The sequence below is a fragment of the Anguilla anguilla genome, chromosome 5 (genome assembly GCF_013347855.1).
Source record: "Anguilla anguilla isolate fAngAng1 chromosome 5, fAngAng1.pri, whole genome shotgun sequence".
NCBI classification, from domain to species: domain Eukaryota; kingdom Metazoa; phylum Chordata; class Actinopteri; order Anguilliformes; family Anguillidae; genus Anguilla; species Anguilla anguilla.
Window position 1 is genome coordinate 7522233 of NC_049205.1, and position 17814 is coordinate 7540046.

The window sequence follows — 17814 nt, forward strand, 5'->3', positions numbered from 1 at the left end:
TAGGTAAGGGCTGTGTTGTGTCTGATGTGGTGTGTACCTGTATTTGAGATGTGATTGGCTGATGTGCTGTAAGGGCTGTGTTGTGTCTGATGTGGTGTGTACCTGTATTTGAGATGTGATTGGCTGATGTGCTGTAAGGGCTGTCTTGTCTCCCTGGCAGAATGACGGGCTGCCTGCTCTGGTGACCCTGAAGAAGGGGCTGGTGGCGTTGGCCCGGCAGTGGATGAAGTTCATCGTGGTGACCCAGGGCTTCAAAGCCATCGGCCTGATCAGACCCATGCAGCTCCCCAAAGCCAAAGAGCCCCCGCAGAGCCAGTTCGAACCCGGGCCCGGCCAGGACAACGGCACCGGGCTGCACAGCGACACCAGCGCCGACGGGGCGGAGTTTGAGTTCGACGCAGGTCAGCCCAGCCTACAGGGTGTTAGAGCCCAGAGCCGTGAGAGAGTGAGCGAGCGAGCGAGTTGGTCAGTCAGTGAGCGAGGCGCAGTCAGTGAACAAGTGGGTCAGTGAGCGTGTGAATTGGTCAGTCAGTTAGCGAGTCAGTCGGTCAGTCAGTGCGTCGATTAATGAGTGAGTCGGTGAGTGAGTAAATGAGCCTGGTGAGAGAGTGAGTGATTGGGTCAGTCAGTCGAGTGAGTGAGTGAGTGAGTGAGTGAGTGAGTGAGTGAGTGAGTGAGTGAGTGAGTGAGTGAGTGAGTGAGTGAGTGAGTGAGTGAGTGAGTGAGTGAGTGAGTGAGTGAGTGAGTGAGTGAGTGAGTGAGTGAGTGAGTGAGTGAGTGAGTGAGTGAGTGGGTCAGTCTGAGTGTGTGAGGCAGCGGTGTTTTAACGGTGTTTCCTGTTGCAGCCACAGTGAGTGAGCACACCATGCTGCTGGAGGGGGTGTGCAGCCGCCCCCCTCAGAGCGGGGGCGGGGCCGGGCCCGTCAGCGGCGTCCAGATCATGAGGAAGCTCTCCAAATCCCACACGCACAACGAGTCCGGCCTCAAGATAAAGGTGTGTGTCTGTCTGTCTGTCTGTGTGTGCGTGTGTGTGTGTATGTACAGTGTCTGTGTGTGTGTGTGTGTGTGTGTGTGCGTGTGTATGTGAGCACACTGTTATCAGTTATTAGTTATCAGGTCTGTTTCCAAGGCTCTGTTGTTCCAAGGCTCCACCCTAACCCCGCCCCCCCGTGACTCTGCCCCTTAGGGCTCGCACCCGTACCAGTCGCTGAGCTACACCAGCGGGGACACGGCGGCCGACTCCCCCGCCCACATGAGCCGCACGGGGCTGCTGCTGAAGGACAGCCCCCGCAAGGAGAGCCTGCTCAGCTACCTGACCGGCAGCTTCCCCAGCCTGCACAACCTGCTGGAGGGCGTGCCCCAGGGCGGGGCCGCCGCGCCCAAGAGCAGCTCGCTCACGCGCAGGGGTAGGACACGCCCCCCGCCACGTCCTGTACTCGCACAGCCTCGCCCCGCGCGCTCGCCCCGCCCTTTCATCTGACCCTGACCCCGCCCACTAACTCTGCCCTGACCCCGCCCACTCACATCTAACCCTGACCCCGCCCACTGTCTCTGCCCTGACCCCGCCCACTCGCATCTAACCCTGACCCCGCCCACTTACTCTGCCCTGGCCCCACCCACTAACTCTGCCCTGACCCCACCCACTCACTCTGCCCTGACCCCGCCCACTAACTCTGCCCTGACCCCGCCCACTCGCATCTAACCCTGACCCCGCCCACTTACTCTGCCCTGACCCCTCCCACTTACTCTACCCTGACCCCGCCCACTCACTCTATCCTGACCCCACCCACTCACATCTAACCCTGACCCCGCCCACTGTCTCTGCCCTGACCCCACCCACTCACTCTGCTCTGACCCCACCCACTCACTCTACCCTGACCCTGCCCACTCTCCTTTTCCTAACCTCACCCAGTCACTCTATCCTGACCCCGCCCACTCACTCTTATCCTCCCATAACTCCACCCCCTTACACTGCCGTGACCCCGCCTGCTTACCCTGACCTGACCCAGCCCACTCATCCTGAGTAGCTTATGAAGTTAATGAAGAAAGAGAATGGAGTCAAAACCAGCGTGACTCTGTAGGAAGCTCAACAGTGCTGTGAAAGAGTCAATGGTTCTGTCCAGAAAAATAGATGCATTATGATCACTGGGATTGCAAGCCCAGAATCCATTACGCTGTGTCACATACTTAATTATGAATGTTATTGAATCTTCTCGGTGTCTGTGATGAGGCCACTGTGAGTATTCAATAATTTATTATGTTTTTTTAATATATTGAAGATCTTAAGGTTGCCTCCATTTAATTGCTTAATTTTAATATGCAGTCCATTTAATACTTGATTATGAAACCCTCAGTATAAATGTTTATACTGGGATGGTCTTCCTTAGACTTCCTTCGGGGGTAGGTTTGCGTGTTTTGGGGAGGGATTCGGGACGGTAACTGTGCTGGTTCCCCCAGGGAACAACGTGGGGTCGGACATGCTGACGGAGCACCCCCTGCTGTCCGAGCCGTCCTCCGTCAGCTTCTACAACTGGATGTCCAACGCGGTGGGGAACCGACGGGGCAGCCTGGCCCAGGAGTCGCCCATCAACCGCTCTCAGCACAACAGCCTGCCGACTGGTGAGGCGCTCCCTGTACCCCCAAAATATGGCTACATTACACCCTGTACCTCAAATATGACTGCATTACACCCTGTACCCCCAAATGTGACTGTATTATACCCTGTACCTCAAATATGACTGCATTACACCTCGTACCCCGAAATATGACTGCATTACACCCTGTACCTCAAATATGACTGCATTACACCCTGTACCCCCAAATATGACTGTATTATACCCTGTACCCCCAAATATGACTGTATTATACCCTGTACCCCAAATATGACTGCATTACACCCTGCACCTCAAATATGACTGCATTACACCCTGTACCCCCAAATATTACTGCAACATACCCTGTACCCCAAATATGACTGCAACATACCCTGTACCCCAAATATGGCTGCTTTATCACACCTTTACCCCAACTGTTTTTTGTATTGAAGGGGATTATCAGTGTTCCGGTACTTTAATCAAGATAATACATCATCCACAGACAGATTTCCAGGGTTAAGTAATGAAGACAGCCCCATCAGCTGCGTTAATGTGTGATTGTGTGAGCTACTAATGATGGTACAGCCTGACGGAGAGCAGATCTGTGCTCCTGAGCACCTGCTGCTCTCCCAGTCCCACTCAGTTCACTCTCTCTGCTCTGTAATATCAACGCACTCACCTCTATTAAATATAAACGCAGCGCACTGTGCTACTCAGTTGAGTTGTATTTGGTGTAACCGCACTGTGTTACTCAGTTGAGTTGTATTTGGTGTAACTGCACTGCTTTGTGTTACTCAGTTGGGCTTGTGTTCAGTATAACCGCAGAGCCCTTTCCCCTCCTCACCTCCTCTCTCCTCTCCTCCTCTCTCCTCCTCAGGAGTTCCCTGCAACCTGCCCACCATCCCCTCGGCGTCGGACTTCAACACGGTGCTCTCCAGCGACCAGAACACGCTGGACGGCACGCACTCCCAGCACAGCACCAGCCAGGACGACATCGCCGACATCGAGGAGGGGAACCAGTGCCCCGTGGCCGTGCAGCTGGCCGACGCCCAGGTCAAGCACTGAAACAGGGCTCTAGGACTTAGATTGGGCTTCAGGATTTAGGTTAAATTGAGCTTCAGGACGTTGACTGAGTTAAAGTGGGCTTCAGGACTTAGATTTGGTTAAACAAGGGTTCAGGACATGGATCAAGTTAAACAGGGCTTCGGTGCCCAGCTGACGTTTAGCTGTGGTTCAATGTTAAACAGGCATTCAGGACGTAAATGAACTACAGTTAGCTGCTTTGGCTTATCTATTAAGTGTTGAGTTTAGTATGAAGTTCCCTGCCTATCTCTCTAAGTTGGGGACCCATTACCTAGACTGTTGGTAGAATCTGGGCAGGGTCTGCAGGGTAGATGTCTTGTTCTCGAGGGTTGCTGTTTGGTTGAAAGGCCCAAGAAGTCCAGCTGACAGTGTGCAGCCTTGCAGAAGGCCTGGACCTGCACAGTCGAGGGTCTCCTAGGGTGTCCATCCCTGGGGTCAGATCCACAACCCTGCTGACTGTGTTCCCTCCTCCCCTGCAGGTTGTGTTTAAACCCCTCCTGAGCCACACTGGGATTCAGCCCCAGGACGCCACCCCTTTAAGCTACAAGATGTATTTTGGGGAGCACCTCTCCTTCTCGGGGACCCTGGAGTGCCTTCGAGCGGACATCGTGGACTCGGACACGTCCAAGGACAGGAAGAACAAACGGTCCCGGAGGTAGGGTCTGGTCCCAAAACCTCGATTCACGTAGGTGTAAGGTTATGGAGTTTTTGGTGGGGAGGTTAGGTCAGTAGGACATCTTTGATCCAGAGGTAAACGTGGGCCCTGGGGTTGGATGCAGCCAAACCGGGTGTTGAGTCGTGCTCATGGAGTGTTTGTGCCGTTCCGTGTTCAGGCAGGGAATGATCAACCTGCCGCCCCTGGAGTTCAAGCCGGCCCTGATGATCGAGACGTTCAGCCTGAACGCCGTGGTGATGGAGAAGTCCATGAGCACGCCCCAGAACTCCACCAGCGCCCTGTCCTTCCACGACCTCAACCGGCGCCACTACAACACCTTCCACTGCGACTTCACCATCTCCTGCCAGTCCATCAGCCAGCACGTGGACATGGCGCTGGTGCGCCTCATCCACCAGTTCAGCACCATGATCGACGACATCAAGGCCACGCAGACCGACATCAAGCTGAGCCGCTACACGGCCGGCTCCGCCTCGCCCACGCCCACCTTCAAGGCCCGCGGCCACCGCGACTTCCGCTCGTCCGACTTCAGCCGGAGCTCGCGCGGCAGCCTGAACGGCGCCAGCCGGGCGGGCGCGCAGAAGGGCAAGCGGGGCGTGGGCGCGGGGGCGGGGGCGGGCGGGGACACGCTGGGCAGGAAGGAGCCGCGCGGGCGGAGCTCGCTGGGCCGCTCGGAGCGACGCACCTCCAAGGTGTCGCGGAAGGGCTCGCGGGACGTGGCCGACCACATGGCCATCCAGATGGACGACTCGGACTCCATCACGGTGTCGGAGCAGAGCGAGCCCTCGGCCGAGTGCTGGCAGAACATGTACAAGCTGCTCAACTTCTACTCCCTCATCTCCGACCCCACCGGCATCCTGGAGAAGGGCTCCCCCGAGAACTGCCTCCCAGGTACGGCCTCACACGCGGGGGCTTATGGGTACGGCCTCACACGCGGGGGCTTATGGGTAGGGCCTCACAGGCTAGGGCTTATGGGTAGGGCCTTACACACAGGGGCTTATGAGTAGGGCCTTACAGGCTTATGGGTAAGGCCCGGTTATGGGCAGGGTTTGGCTATTTATTGGCTTGTTTTCTGACTGTGGTTTGTGTGTGTGTGTGTGTGCGCGTGCGTGTGTGTGCGCGTGCGTGCGTGCGTGTGTGTGTGTCTGCGCGCTTGCAGAGGGCGGCCGCAGCCCCTCGGACCCCACGTGCCGCGTGGTGTTTGAGAACGAGCAGGACCCGTCCAGCCCCAGCCGGCCGAGCCGCCGGCGCAGCCTGGTGAGCTCGGAGCCGCAGCACGTCACGCTCATCGTGTTCGGCGTGGGCATGGTGAACCGCACGCACCTGGAGGCCGACATCGGGGGCCTCACCATGGAGGCCGAGCTCAAGAAGATCCACGGCAGCTTCACGCTCAAGGAGAAGATGAAGGGTGAGCCACGAAGGCCGTCCCTTCTTCCTCTTCCTCCTCTCATCCTCTCCCTCCTCTTTCCTTCTTTCCCCCTCATTTTCCTCTTTTCCTCTCCTCTGTGATCCTCTCCCACTCTCCTCCGGGGCTCATTGTAATTCCCTCTTCCTTTGACTGTATTTGATTTCAGTAATGAGCGAACACACACGCGCACGCATGCGCGCACACACACACACACACACTCTCACACACAGCAGAAGGTGTAATGGCTCCCCTCCTCCCCGGGTCTCTTGTAGACATCCTGCACCAGAAGATGACAGAGACGTGCGCTTCCGCTCACATTGGGGGGGTCAACATCGTCCTGCTGGAGGGCATCACCCCAAACATACAGTGAGTACCCCCCCCCCCCCCCCCCCTCGGTCATGTGACTACAGACAGTTTAGTGTTAAATCCCATCCTTGTGCTGATCCCAGTGTTAATTACTGTGAGATGTACCTTCGCTTTTGAGTAGGCCAGCCTGTACATTTTTAATTTTCTCTGACTTTGCGAACCTTTTAATTACATGAGTAAATTATTACCTAAAGCTTGTGTTTAATTTGATTGTGCTCTGCTTTGATAGCCTGATTTATGAGCGATAATCCATTTTCATTTGTCAGTTTGTCAGATTTATAACGCATTTTAATTTTTGATTGAATGCCCTCATGAACTATTGTTGTCTGTCGAATTCTAAAATGAGAAATGACAAATGGAACGATCTGTTTTTACATTTTTATAAAATGAGCTACGATCTGTTTGACTTGAGCGTAACCCAGAATGCACAGCAGCCACAGTTACAGAAACAAGCCAGCCTTGCTCTTGCGCACATTTGGGGTCTGAGAACATTTTGGGTTTGGATATTGGGGGGTCTCGCATGAGAAATACCCCAAATTTTGATGTGTCCTCACATTTCATTTAAAGACACCATGTTCTGTGAAGAGTGGTCACTTGCGTACAAACAGCTAAGCACATCCACAGGGTGTTTTAGTCGTAGAACAGCCCCGGGTGCATGTCAGATTTGGATTGTTACTCTTTACATTTGCATAGCCTGCACAGCTTGCCGTAGATGTATTTGGGTAAATCCAGCTGCTGTGCTGAAATGATTTTATACTATTCGGTTTCTGCAAGCATCCAGGCAGTAGCATACCACTGCTGGACTAAATTAGACCATTCCTCTTCTTCAAAAACACTTTTTAAAAAACCACTCTGTCTCTCCCATCTGAATGTGCTTGATTTCTTACTTGGGAAGTCTGGAAGATCGGGGCTGCATATTTTGGGCTCGATACTGTTTCTGTACCTGTTTCTGCACGATGCTTACTCCTGATTTGCTCTTTTTTTCTTTTTTACTTTCTACCTTCCTTTTTTTTCCTCTTCAACCTACGCGCATAGACTGGAGGATTTCCCCACATCTCCTACCAGCACAGCCAAACAAGAGTTTCTGTATGTGTACTTCCCCTGCATGACAGAGCCTGACCCCTGACCCCCGACCCCCCCCCCCGCTAGCCGTGCCGCAGTGGTCTGGGTGTACCGCTTGCTTTCTGTGTTTGAGTTGGCAGTGCCAGCTTTTGTGCCCAGTGTACCCTCTCCCCTCGCCTGACCTGTGTGATGTCACCTGTGCCCCGCCCACTTGTGCTCCTGCACTGTGCCTTGTTGACTTGAGTGACTGCATTGGTTGCCATTAGCAGCGGTTGCCTGGGTGAGGGGTGCAGCATAATGGAGGCCGGGGTTTTTGCGCGTGGGGGGGGGGGGTGTACTCTCTGGCGGAGAGCGGACACGGCCGCAGTTTGGTACCTCGTCGTTCGTTCGATGCACACGTTCTGGTGCTCTGGCGCAGGAAGTGACTGTTGGGCAGGATGCTGTTTGATTGGGGGGAGTGACTGTTGGGCAGGATGCTGTTTGATTGGGGGGAGTGACTGTTGGGCAGGATGCTGTTTGATTGGGGAGAGTTACTGTTGGGTACGCTGAGAGCCAGCCGCATCAGTACTCCGATGTCCTATGAGACGTGCTGTGTTTGAGTGGTATCCTATGAGACGTGCTTTATGTGAGTGGTGTCCTATGAGATGTGCTGTATTTGAGTGGTATCCTATGAGACGCGCTGTATTTGAGTGTTATCCTATGAGACGCGCTGTATGTGAGTGGTATCCTATGACACGCGCTGTATTTGAGTGTTATGGTATGACTATGAGACGTGTGCTGTAGTCTTTGTGTTACCTCTTTCCCTCTGCTTGTTTGTATCAGTGACTGTGTTCCCACATGTACCGCTGAAGCGTTTGCCTGAAGGTGAATGTGTAGACTCCCCTGTGTGGTTAATGCTTGCTGAATATCCTAATAAAATACTTAACCGCACTTGTTAGAATGCGCAATGCCAATTTTGGCTGTTCACAGCAGAAGAATTGGCACTGGAGCGTTGACTGCCTGCCTGCGTTGTGTAGCGGAGTAGCTCCCAGGAGCGGCGCGCGGGGGTCGCTGACGGCGCTTTGTCCGTTTCAGAACGGTAGTAAAGTGCAACATCGCCAAGTCCCAGGCGCTGTACAGCGCCCAGCGCGGGCTGAAGACCAACAACGCCGCCGTGTTCAAGGTGGGCGCCATCATCATCAACATCCCCCAGCATCCCGCCACGCTGCACAGCATGATGGTCCGCAGCTCCCATCAGCTCTCCAAGCAGATCTCCGACCTCATCCGCCAGCCCTCTGCCGCGTGAGTCTCGGGAGGGGGGGTGGGGGGGTGAGGGGGTGGGGGGGTAGGGGGGGTAGGGGGGATGGGCTTCTGGGGGCAGGTGGAGGAGTCGGGACAGGACAGCCCCTTATTAGGGTATTTCTTTTGCAAACCAGAGTGACGTTGGCCCCTCAGTTAATGTTCGTATGAATGCGTCATAGTCACTCCCATGCAAAGCAGATGTGCAGCTCTTGTAGTTTTAGTTTGTTGACTGTAAATGTTAGTCTTTTACATTTTCTGTGATGGGCTAGCTTCGGTAAACGTTTGCTCTTATTTTAACTGGCCATGTAAAGGGAAGCGGCTTAAGTGTGTCTGTAAAGAACGAAGTAACACACTGGATACGTAGGGACCATCTCAGGCTGTGGGACTGACTAATGAGGTCCTCTTTGGTTCTGTCTGTCTGTCTTTCTGTCTGTCTGTCCGTCTGTCAGGCCCCCGCCCAGCAGGGAGGACACGGCCACGCCCCAGGCCTCAGACAAGACCTCCTCCAGCGTCAACCAGACCCCGGTGGAGGCCGAGTTCCCCCAGCTGCCCGAGGGGCTGGAGAAGAAGCCCATCGTGCTCAAGTTCAGCGCCATGATGGACGGCATCACCATCGGGGCGGCGCTGTTGCCCTCCCTCAAGGCCGAGTACAAGATGGGCCGGATGAGGAGCCACGGCATGACTGGTGAGCTCTTCCGGCCAATCGAGACGCGGTGCACTCTTCTTTTATAGACTTCTGTTCCTGTCCTCCATTTTGTTAACTTTGCTTGTTCGCACCCGAAATGGTGTCTGCATCACTGTTACTTTGCTCCCATCAAAGCAATGAATTTGACTCTGCACATGTTCTGATGGTTGGGAGAGTAAGAGCTCATGAACCTTATATACAGTAGTATAGTCTGTGTTGTGCTGCCAGTCACTGACTTCGGACAAGGTTTTTTTGATTGGTTCAGAGTAAAACAGTGTGATTGGTTCAGATCTGTGAGTGACTGCTGAGACATGGTAGCTCCAGTGACTACTCAGGTGAGTGGGGACTCATCTCTGCATCTTCTCCTCGTTTGCGAAGGTGCCCAGACGAGTTTCACGTTTGAACTGCCCAATCACAAGCTGCGCTTCCAGTCCAAGGTGTCGCCGGTGGACACGTCCACCATGCAGCCCTCCGCCAGCCTCACCCTCCCGCCCGTCACCATGTCTGGCGAGTACATCATGGAGGACCACGACAGCCACTCCGACCAGGGATGGGGCCCCGACGACTTCCCCACCAAGCCGGGCAACTATCTCCAGGGCAACTACCTGCGCTGTGTTGCCGAGGTGATGATTCAGGGGCCTCCTAGGGATTTGTCTCCACAGCCTGGGCTATTTGTAGATGGCCAATAGGGAAAAATTTAATTCAGCCTCAAAATGGCTGGTTTATTTAATTTTTAGTTTGTACAGGTTGCTGATAGACAGAACACGGTGACTCACGGGAGTCTCAAAACTCAGCTCTTGCTGCTGTTTGGGTCGTGGACCTGCGAGGATTTATGCCGCCCTCCTCTCCTTGCAGATCGGCTCGTTTGAGCACAACCTAACCACCGACCTCCTGAACCACCTGGTGTTCCTGCAGAAGGTCTTCATGAAGGAGGTCAACGAGGTCATCCAGAAAGTCTCAGGTTGGAGCACCACCCTTTACCAGTTTCTGCTTGTTCTCCGATGTTTAAAACCTTGGATCCATGTTGCCATTCAGGTTTCCGTCAACTTTTGTTTACTCTTTCAGCCTGGGGAAAAATAAATGGATACTTGCATTTAATAGTGAGTCAGAGTTAAGGACTGATGTTGGATTGGATCCAAACGGTATGTGTGTGTGTGTATGCAGGAGGAGAGCAGCCCATCCCACTGTGGAACGAGCATGACATTTCCACAGACGGGGACAAGCCCAAGATCCTCCTATACTCACTCAACCTCACCTTTAAGGTAGAACTTACTCAACCTCACCTTTGAGGTTGCTAGGATTCACTGAAACTTGTGTTTTAGGTAGGACTCACTGCAACTCAGTTTAAGGTACACAACCTGCATGTCCTGTCTATCGTGTGTTCTGGAGAGCCACAGCCGAGGTTCCCAGGGGAAAGTGAAGTGGGAAGTTCACACCTCTCTTTGGGTGTGCAGGGTATCCAGATGACCGCCACCACCCCGTCCATGCGGGCCGTGCGCTTTGAGACGGGCCTGATCGAGCTGGAGCTGTCCAATCGGATCCAGTGCAAGGCCCAGCCCGGCAGCAGCAGCTACCTCAAGCTGTTCGGGAAGTGTCAGGTGGACTTGCACCTGGCGCTGGGTCAGATCGTCAAGCACCAGGTGAGCTAGCACAGCGCTCACCTCACAGGTGTGTGAATTTCCCACATCTGCACACAGCGCATTTCTCTGTCTGGTTCAATGGTTTTCTGGAGTCGCTGCAGTGATAAAGAATGAATGGATTGCTTGGTTATTGCATTGTGTTGTGTGGCGTTATTGCATGTGTAGCATAACCTGGCTGAAGCAAAGCCGCCATTTTGTGCCTGGGTGCTGGCCGCTGATCTGAAGGCAGTTAGACTTGGGTATGGGTTCGAGAGCCTGCGATTTGGCCAGGGAACCTGACGGTGTACCCCGTGGCTCTCCAGGTGTATGAGGAGGCAGGCTCGGACTTCCACCAGGTGGCGTACTTCCGCACGCGCATTGGCCTGCGCAACGCCCTGCAGGAGGAGATCAGCGGCTCCTCGGACAAGGAGGCCGTGCTCATCACCCTCAACCGCCCGATTGTCTTTGCCCAGCCCGTGGCCTTTGACAGAGGTATCCTGCCCAGGAGCACCTTTCCTGTTTATTCTTAGGTTCTACTAATGTGTATGGACAGCAGGCAGGGGTAACGCCCCTCCTGACCTCGAACGCGTGTGGTTGATGCGCTATTTTGGCCCTCATTGCAGCGGTGCTCTTCTGGCTCAACTACAAGGCTGCGTACGACAACTGGAACGAGCAGCGTCTGGCCTTGAACAAGGACATCCACATGGCCACCAAGGAGGTGGTGGACAAACTGCCTGGGATCCAGCAGACCTCAGCCCAGGCCTTCAGCACCCTCTTCCTGCAGCTCACCGTCAACGACCTGGGCATCTGCCTGCCCATCACCAGCACCTCTCAGGTAGGGCAGCCTCGCCGGAGTTCGTGCTAATGCTAACAGCTAGCAGCTATTAGCCTTGGCCAGAGTCTTGCTCCAGAGTTTACGCTAATGCTAACAGCTAGCAGCTATTAGCCTTGGCCAGAGTTGGAACACTAACGCTAATGCTAACGGCTTGCAGCTATTAGTTTTGGCCTGAGTTGGAACACTAACGCTAATGCTAACTGCAGCTCTTAGCGTTTGTCCTTTGTGCTTAGCCAGTAGTCAGCACGTTTAAGCACGTGACCTGAATCTAAATGCCTGTAAGGATTTTAGCCAGTCTGAATGAATGAAGTTGGTATTGTTGTTATTTTGTTGCTGTTGCAAGCAAACCGCAGCCAGACGGAAGTGGAAAGAAGTCTGTATTGTTGCTTGGGTGTGCGGTGTTGTGGGGGTTTGAACTGAAGTAAAATTTAATTGGAAATAATTCACATTTTTAATCCCAGTACCGAGACCCTGGTATCTCCCAAAATTCAATGTTGAATCGGATAATTAAATTCCAATTAAATTTGTATTGCCTCGGGTACTGCGCAGAGATTGGTGTTTCTTATAGTACTGATAAATACATTTGAAAATTGCGCTTAAAAAGGAATTACAGTTTTATCCCTTATTTCCATAGAAAGGACATTTTCCAGTTATGGAACGCAACAGTATACCCAGCTGTGAAGCAAAATGTGCAAGAAAAGTAACCTGCAATCTACTCTTATCCACTCCTACACTTTATAATTTTACCTAACTGTAGTGGTGGCCTCAAACGTTAACTCTGGTTTGTTGTCTATTGGACCCCTATCCCCCGCCCCCACCCCCCTTTTCCCAGGCCAATCACAGCCTCGACTTCGACACGGGCTCCGCCCTGGTGCTGACGATCGAGAGCACGCTGATCACCGCCTGCTCGTCCGAGTCCCTGGTCAGCAAGGGCCACTTCAAGAACTTCTGCCTGCGCTTCGCCGAGGGCTTCGAGAGGACCTGGGACGACTGGAAGCCCGAAGTGCGCGGCGAGCTGGTCATGAACGCCTGTAAGGCCGCCGCGCTCACCCCTTTGCGTGAACCGCCACGCGACCGAACGCCGGCTTAAAACACCTTTTGAAGTCGTGAACCGAAGCGCGAACGTTTCTGCCGCTATCTCATTGCGTTGTGTGCATTGTTGCCGTTCTGTCCTTGACATTAATTAAAATGCCCATGGAGAAATTGTAGGGCTAATATTAGCAGTATTGTTATTACTTTTGGCATTGTTTTTATAATAACGAGGGTACTGATATCTACTTAGCCCTGCAGGATGGGACTGTGACAGGAGAGTCACTTTTACTGTGGCTGTTAGTTTGGCAGTATTGTTTTTACCTGCAGTGGTGTGAATTTGTCTTTTGTTTTGAAGGTGTTGTCCCAGACGGAACCTATGAAGTGTGCTCCCGAACCACGGGCCAGTCTTCTGCAGGTGAGTGATCTCAGTCTGATATGAGCCAGTCTTCTGCAGGTGAGTGATCTCAGTCTGATATGAGCCAGTCTTCTGCAGGTGAGTGATCTCAGTCTGATATGAGCCAGTCTTCTGCAGGTGAGTGATCTCAGTCTGATATGAGCCAGTCTTCTGCAGGTGAGTGATCTCAGTCTGATATGAGCCAGTCTTCTGCAGGTGAGTGATCTCAGTCTGATATGAGCCAGTCTTCTGCAGGTGAGTGATCTCAGTCTGATATGAGCCAGTCTTCTGCAGGTGAATGATCTCACAAAGACACTTTTACTGTAAAACTCTCTAAGAGCACTGCACCATTTGGCCATTAGGTGGCATCAGTGCGTGAGAAGGATGCCTCAGTTGTGTGAATTTTCTGTGTGTGTGTGTGTGTGCATATGTGTGTGTGCGTGTCACAGAGAGCAGCAGTGCGGGGACCTGGACTCTGAACGTCCTGTGGAAGATGTGCGGTATCGACGTGCACATGGATCCCAACATCGGCAAGCGGCTGAACGCCCTGGGGAACACGCTGACCTCGCTGACGGGGGAGGAGGACGTGGACGACATCGCCGACCTCAACTCGGTCAACATGGCCGACCTGTCCGACGAGGACGAGACCGACACCATGTCCCCCATCGTCCACGTGGTGAGTGCACCGACGCGGCATTCACGGGGTTAATTCCGTTGTTCTCACCTTGCAGGATCTTACAGTTAGTGTGCCTCTTTAGTTATGATCAGCCATATTTGTCTTGTGACAAGGGAATCAGAGTTTTGGGATGTGTGTTTAAAGGGCTGTGTGTAGCTCCGTCCTGCTGTGTGTTTAAAGTGCTGTGTGTAAGTGCTGTGTGTAGCCTGGTGTGTGAGTGCTGTGTGTAGCCTGGTGTGTAAGTGCTGTGTGTAGCCTGGTGTGTAAGTGCTGTGTGTAGTCTCATGTGTAAGTGCTGTGTGTAGTCTCATGTGTAAGTGCTGTGTGTAGTCTCATGTATAAGTGCTGTGTGTAGCCTAGTGTGTAAGTGCTGTGTGTAGTCTTGTGTGTAAGTGCTGTGTGTAGCCTAGTGTGTAAGTGCTGTGCCTAGCCTAGTGTGTATGTGCTGTGTGTAGTCTCATGTGTAAGTGCTGTGCGTAGTCTCGTGTGTGAGTGCTGTGCCTAGCCTAGTGTGTAAGTGCTGTGTGTAGCCTGGTGTGTAAGTGCTGTGTGTAGCCTGGTGTGTAAGTGCTGTGTGTAGTCTCATGTGTAAGTGCTGTGTGTAGTCTCATGTGTAAGTGCTGTGTGTAGTCTCATGTATAAGTGCTGTGTGTAGCCTAGTGTGTAAGTGCTGTGTGTAGTCTTGTGTGTAAGTGCTGTGTGTAGCCTAGTGTGTAAGTGCTGTGCCTAGCCTAGTGTGTATGTGCTGTGTGTAGTCTCATGTGTAAGTGCTGTGCGTAGTCTCGTGTGTGAGTGCTGTGCCTAGCCTAGTGTGTAAGTGCTGTGTGTAGTCTCGTGTGTAAGTGCTGTGTGTAGCCTAGTGTGTAAGTGCTGTGCGTAGCCTCATGCTAGCCTCATTGTTTACAGCCTGTAGAAGGAGACTGCAGCCCTAGAATCACGTTTAAGAGGCGTCTGGTTAACCACCTGCTGGGCCTTAGCCCAAAGCCTCCACGGTCGCCCGTCCCAGCCGAGTATCTGAACGTGTTTGCCGTGCCGGACGGGACCCTGTCTAAGGCGGGGTTGATGCGGGGCTCCAGGCCCCTCTCCTGGGGCTGTGTATGTAGCCCAAATGACCCTCTGTCTTCTCCGCCCCAGAGTCACCAATCACTGCCTGTCTGTCCTTTCCTACCACCTCCCTGCTCTAACTTCCTGAAAGGGGGGGTGGGGTTGGGGGGTGGTCACAGCTCCAACTGCCGAGTGAAACCCCAGAGCCATCCCCACCCCACCCCCCCACCCCCCACCCCCACTCACAGGGTGACCGGTGTGTTATGGGGGAGTTGACATTTGATTTGTGGAGGGACATGATATGGAGGTGGAATTAAAGTGGAATTGAGCCCTGAAAAATTTCATTTAATTCTGTAAAAATGTCATTTAATTTGTACAGCAACGAGGTCTCAAAGTGAGACCCACCTTTGAATGAGATGTGGTTCATCTCGTTGGTGTGGCAGTGCTCTCTTTCCTGGTGGTGACGGTGGGGTCGATTTGCATGTGGGGCAGCCGTTCAGGGGTGGGAATGTGCCGGGGGGTCAGTTTGGATTTAACCGGATTCCCCCGGGTCCCCGCACAGGAGCCCATAGACCACCGACGGCAGATCTTGTCGGGGACCCAGACCGTGGATTCGCGGGGGCGCAAGTTCTCCAAGCGCCTGGTGGACATCCGCGAGCTGAACGAGCAGGCCAAAGTCATCGACGACCTCAAGTAAGCGGCAGCTGGACCGAAGGGTTTCAGTGCTGCGGATCGTAGATACAAGCACACAGACACACACGCACACACATGCACGTACACATACACTCAAATGCATGCAAACACACATATACACGTGCGCGCACACAAACATGGGCACACACACACACACACACATATACTGTATACACACACACTCACACGCACCTTTTCCTTCCTTCAGGAAACTGGGGGCGAGCGAAGGCACCATAAACCAGGAGATCCAGCGGTACCAGCAGCTGGAGTCCGTCGCCGTCAACGACATCAGGAGAGACGTGAGGAAGAAGCTCCGGAGGTCCAGCATGCGGGTGAGCGATGAAACGCGCGAGGGGTCACTGAACACGCACCTGCACACCTGCGTACCTGCACACCTGCACACCTGCACACCTGCACACCTGCGTACCTGCCTACCTGCGTACCTGCGCACCTGCACACCTGCGTACCTGCACACCTGCGTACCTGTCTAACTCTGTCCCTGCTCACAATCACCCACCGTTCTGTCACACGTGGGCTCAGAGATTGAGTGGTGATTGGACGTCACGTATAGGCTGACAGTTGAGTGGTGATTGGGTCCTGAGGAGCAGTATATTTAATAAAGTATATTGAAGCGATTACTATGATTTAAGCTGATATTTTTTTATTTTTTTAATGGAAGTTTTCCAAATGTTCCTCTAACAGGCCGCCTCCTTAAAAGACAAATGGGGCCTGGGGTACAAACCCAGTTACAGCCGGTCCAAGAGCATATCTGCTGCCGGAAGAGCTCCCCCCAAGAGGCTGGAGCGGGCCAGGTAAGGGCACTCCAGAGAAGCATGGCCAGTGGGGTGTGTGTGTGTGTGTGTGTGTGTGTGTGTGTGTGTGTGTGTGTATGTGTGTGTGTATGAGAGAAAGGCACAGTTGAGTATATCATATGTACGTGCGTGTATGTTGATGGTGGAGATGGATTTGAGCTGGCAATTGTGTTGGGATATTATGCTTTGTCCGTTCCTCAGCTCTAGAATTGGGGATGTCGACGATCTTCCGGACGTCCGAGTGGAGGCATCGTCCCCAGGACCCAGAGTTACCTTCAACATCCAGGACACGGTACTGTACGCCAGTCTGCTCTGTTTCTGTGCTGGATACAGTATGGATACTGGTTTAATTATAATTCATTTGAACTCCATACCGCAATACTCTATACTCCATATGTTTGTGACATGAGAGTATTATTGGACTGAAAATGCTAATTCTATTTTGCTAAATATTTTCAGTTTATACACTGAATATGGTGAATAGTCGTTAAATTTTATGGTGTAAAAACAGTAGATTTCCTATATTGTTTTGTGGTGTAAATGCAGTAGATTTGATTAATTGCGTTTTGATGTAAACATGGTAGATTTACTGTATTGTTTTAATCCACCCTTTTAGTATTTCATTGCTCTTTTGTTTTATGGTTTGAGCATCAGTATTAGACAGATGGTCTAGAGGTTTACAAAACTCTGAAGACACAGTATCGTCAGTTTTCCTTTCCCACCATTTAAGGGCACATTGTATCTGTGTGCTCCTGACTTTTTCCTTCTGAAAACCTTTTTTTTTTTCTCAGCACAAAATGATGCATAATTTCACAATGACTGGAGGCTAATTGTTTGAGCACTGTAAAGGATTTTAGCACCATAAAGAGACAATTTTTCATTTAGATTCTTCCAGTAAACATTGTAAAAAAAACAGAATGAAATAAATCCCTGTGAATATGCATCATTGAATAAGTGTGAATGCCATGGGCATTGACTCCACGTTTGCGGGAAAAACACTCACTAATTTGGTCATTTACTTTTACGACCTTGACAGTTGTAGTGTTAATAGAGCAATAGTTTATATCTATGTGGTATTTTGAATTGCCTTCTTGAATCCACCTGAAGGTTCAGGAAGTCTAATTCTCCTCTGGTTAATCTTTATAACTCAAAGATGGGTCTACATTGGGTAACTTGGGTATCGTAATGCTTTGAATCACTGCGGTGTCCTAATGCCTTTTGCTAATTGCTTCATCACACTTTTCATTTTTGGCTTAATTTTGTGAATTCTTTTGTTCAATAAAGATTGATAGTTTGGGTGCGGAAATGCCAAACCTCCCTGACAGTCCAGGAGAAATGTGTTTCAAGGTATTTGTAAAAATGAACCAACAAATGAAAATCTACTGTAAAAAAAATCTCTCTCTTTTACTAATACACTTAACCTAATGGGAAATTCTGATTTAACAGCAAATTCTAATTCTAAGAGAATATTGTAAGGTCACTGCCATGCAAAAGTTCACTGATCAGTTTTTTTTTTAATTTTTATTTATGCACTTTTCTTTCTTTTATTGACATTTG

General features: G+C 51.9%; 1 protein-coding gene across 11 annotated transcripts in view; it reads left to right on the plus strand.

The window, feature by feature from the left end:
- The window catches only part of kiaa1109 (KIAA1109 ortholog), a 63962-nt gene that overhangs the window by 34056 nt on the left and 12092 nt on the right, over positions 1-17814 (plus strand). For 4 of the 11 annotated variants that reach the window (XM_035419363.1, XM_035419362.1, XM_035419368.1 and 1 more), the window contains 28 exons: positions 161-401; positions 846-994; positions 1187-1406; positions 2458-2619; positions 3472-3647; positions 4157-4332; positions 4511-5241; positions 5510-5758; positions 6031-6124; positions 7160-7210; positions 8261-8467; positions 8917-9152; positions 9531-9775; positions 10008-10113; positions 10317-10414; positions 10607-10792; positions 11095-11263; positions 11395-11606; positions 12241-12306; positions 12439-12637; positions 12994-13053; positions 13482-13708; positions 14615-14803; positions 15315-15445; positions 15654-15777; positions 16148-16257; positions 16459-16549; positions 17542-17604. In XM_035419363.1, coding sequence (XP_035275254.1) covers positions 161-401; positions 846-994; positions 1187-1406; positions 2458-2619; positions 3472-3647; positions 4157-4332; positions 4511-5241; positions 5510-5758; positions 6031-6124; positions 7160-7210; positions 8261-8467; positions 8917-9152; positions 9531-9775; positions 10008-10113; positions 10317-10414; positions 10607-10792; positions 11095-11263; positions 11395-11606; positions 12241-12306; positions 12439-12637; positions 12994-13053; positions 13482-13708; positions 14615-14803; positions 15315-15445; positions 15654-15777; positions 16148-16257; positions 16459-16549; positions 17542-17604 — 4968 coding nt within the window. The remainder of the gene's footprint in view (positions 1-160; positions 402-845; positions 995-1186; positions 1407-2457; positions 2620-3471; positions 3648-4156; positions 4333-4510; positions 5242-5509; positions 5759-6030; positions 6125-7159; positions 7211-8260; positions 8468-8916; positions 9153-9530; positions 9776-10007; positions 10114-10316; positions 10415-10606; positions 10793-11094; positions 11264-11394; positions 11607-12240; positions 12307-12438; positions 12638-12993; positions 13054-13481; positions 13709-14614; positions 14804-15314; positions 15446-15653; positions 15778-16147; positions 16258-16458; positions 16550-17541; positions 17605-17814) is intronic. The other 7 variants (XM_035419365.1, XM_035419371.1, XM_035419370.1 and 4 more) reach the window with 6 other exon arrangements.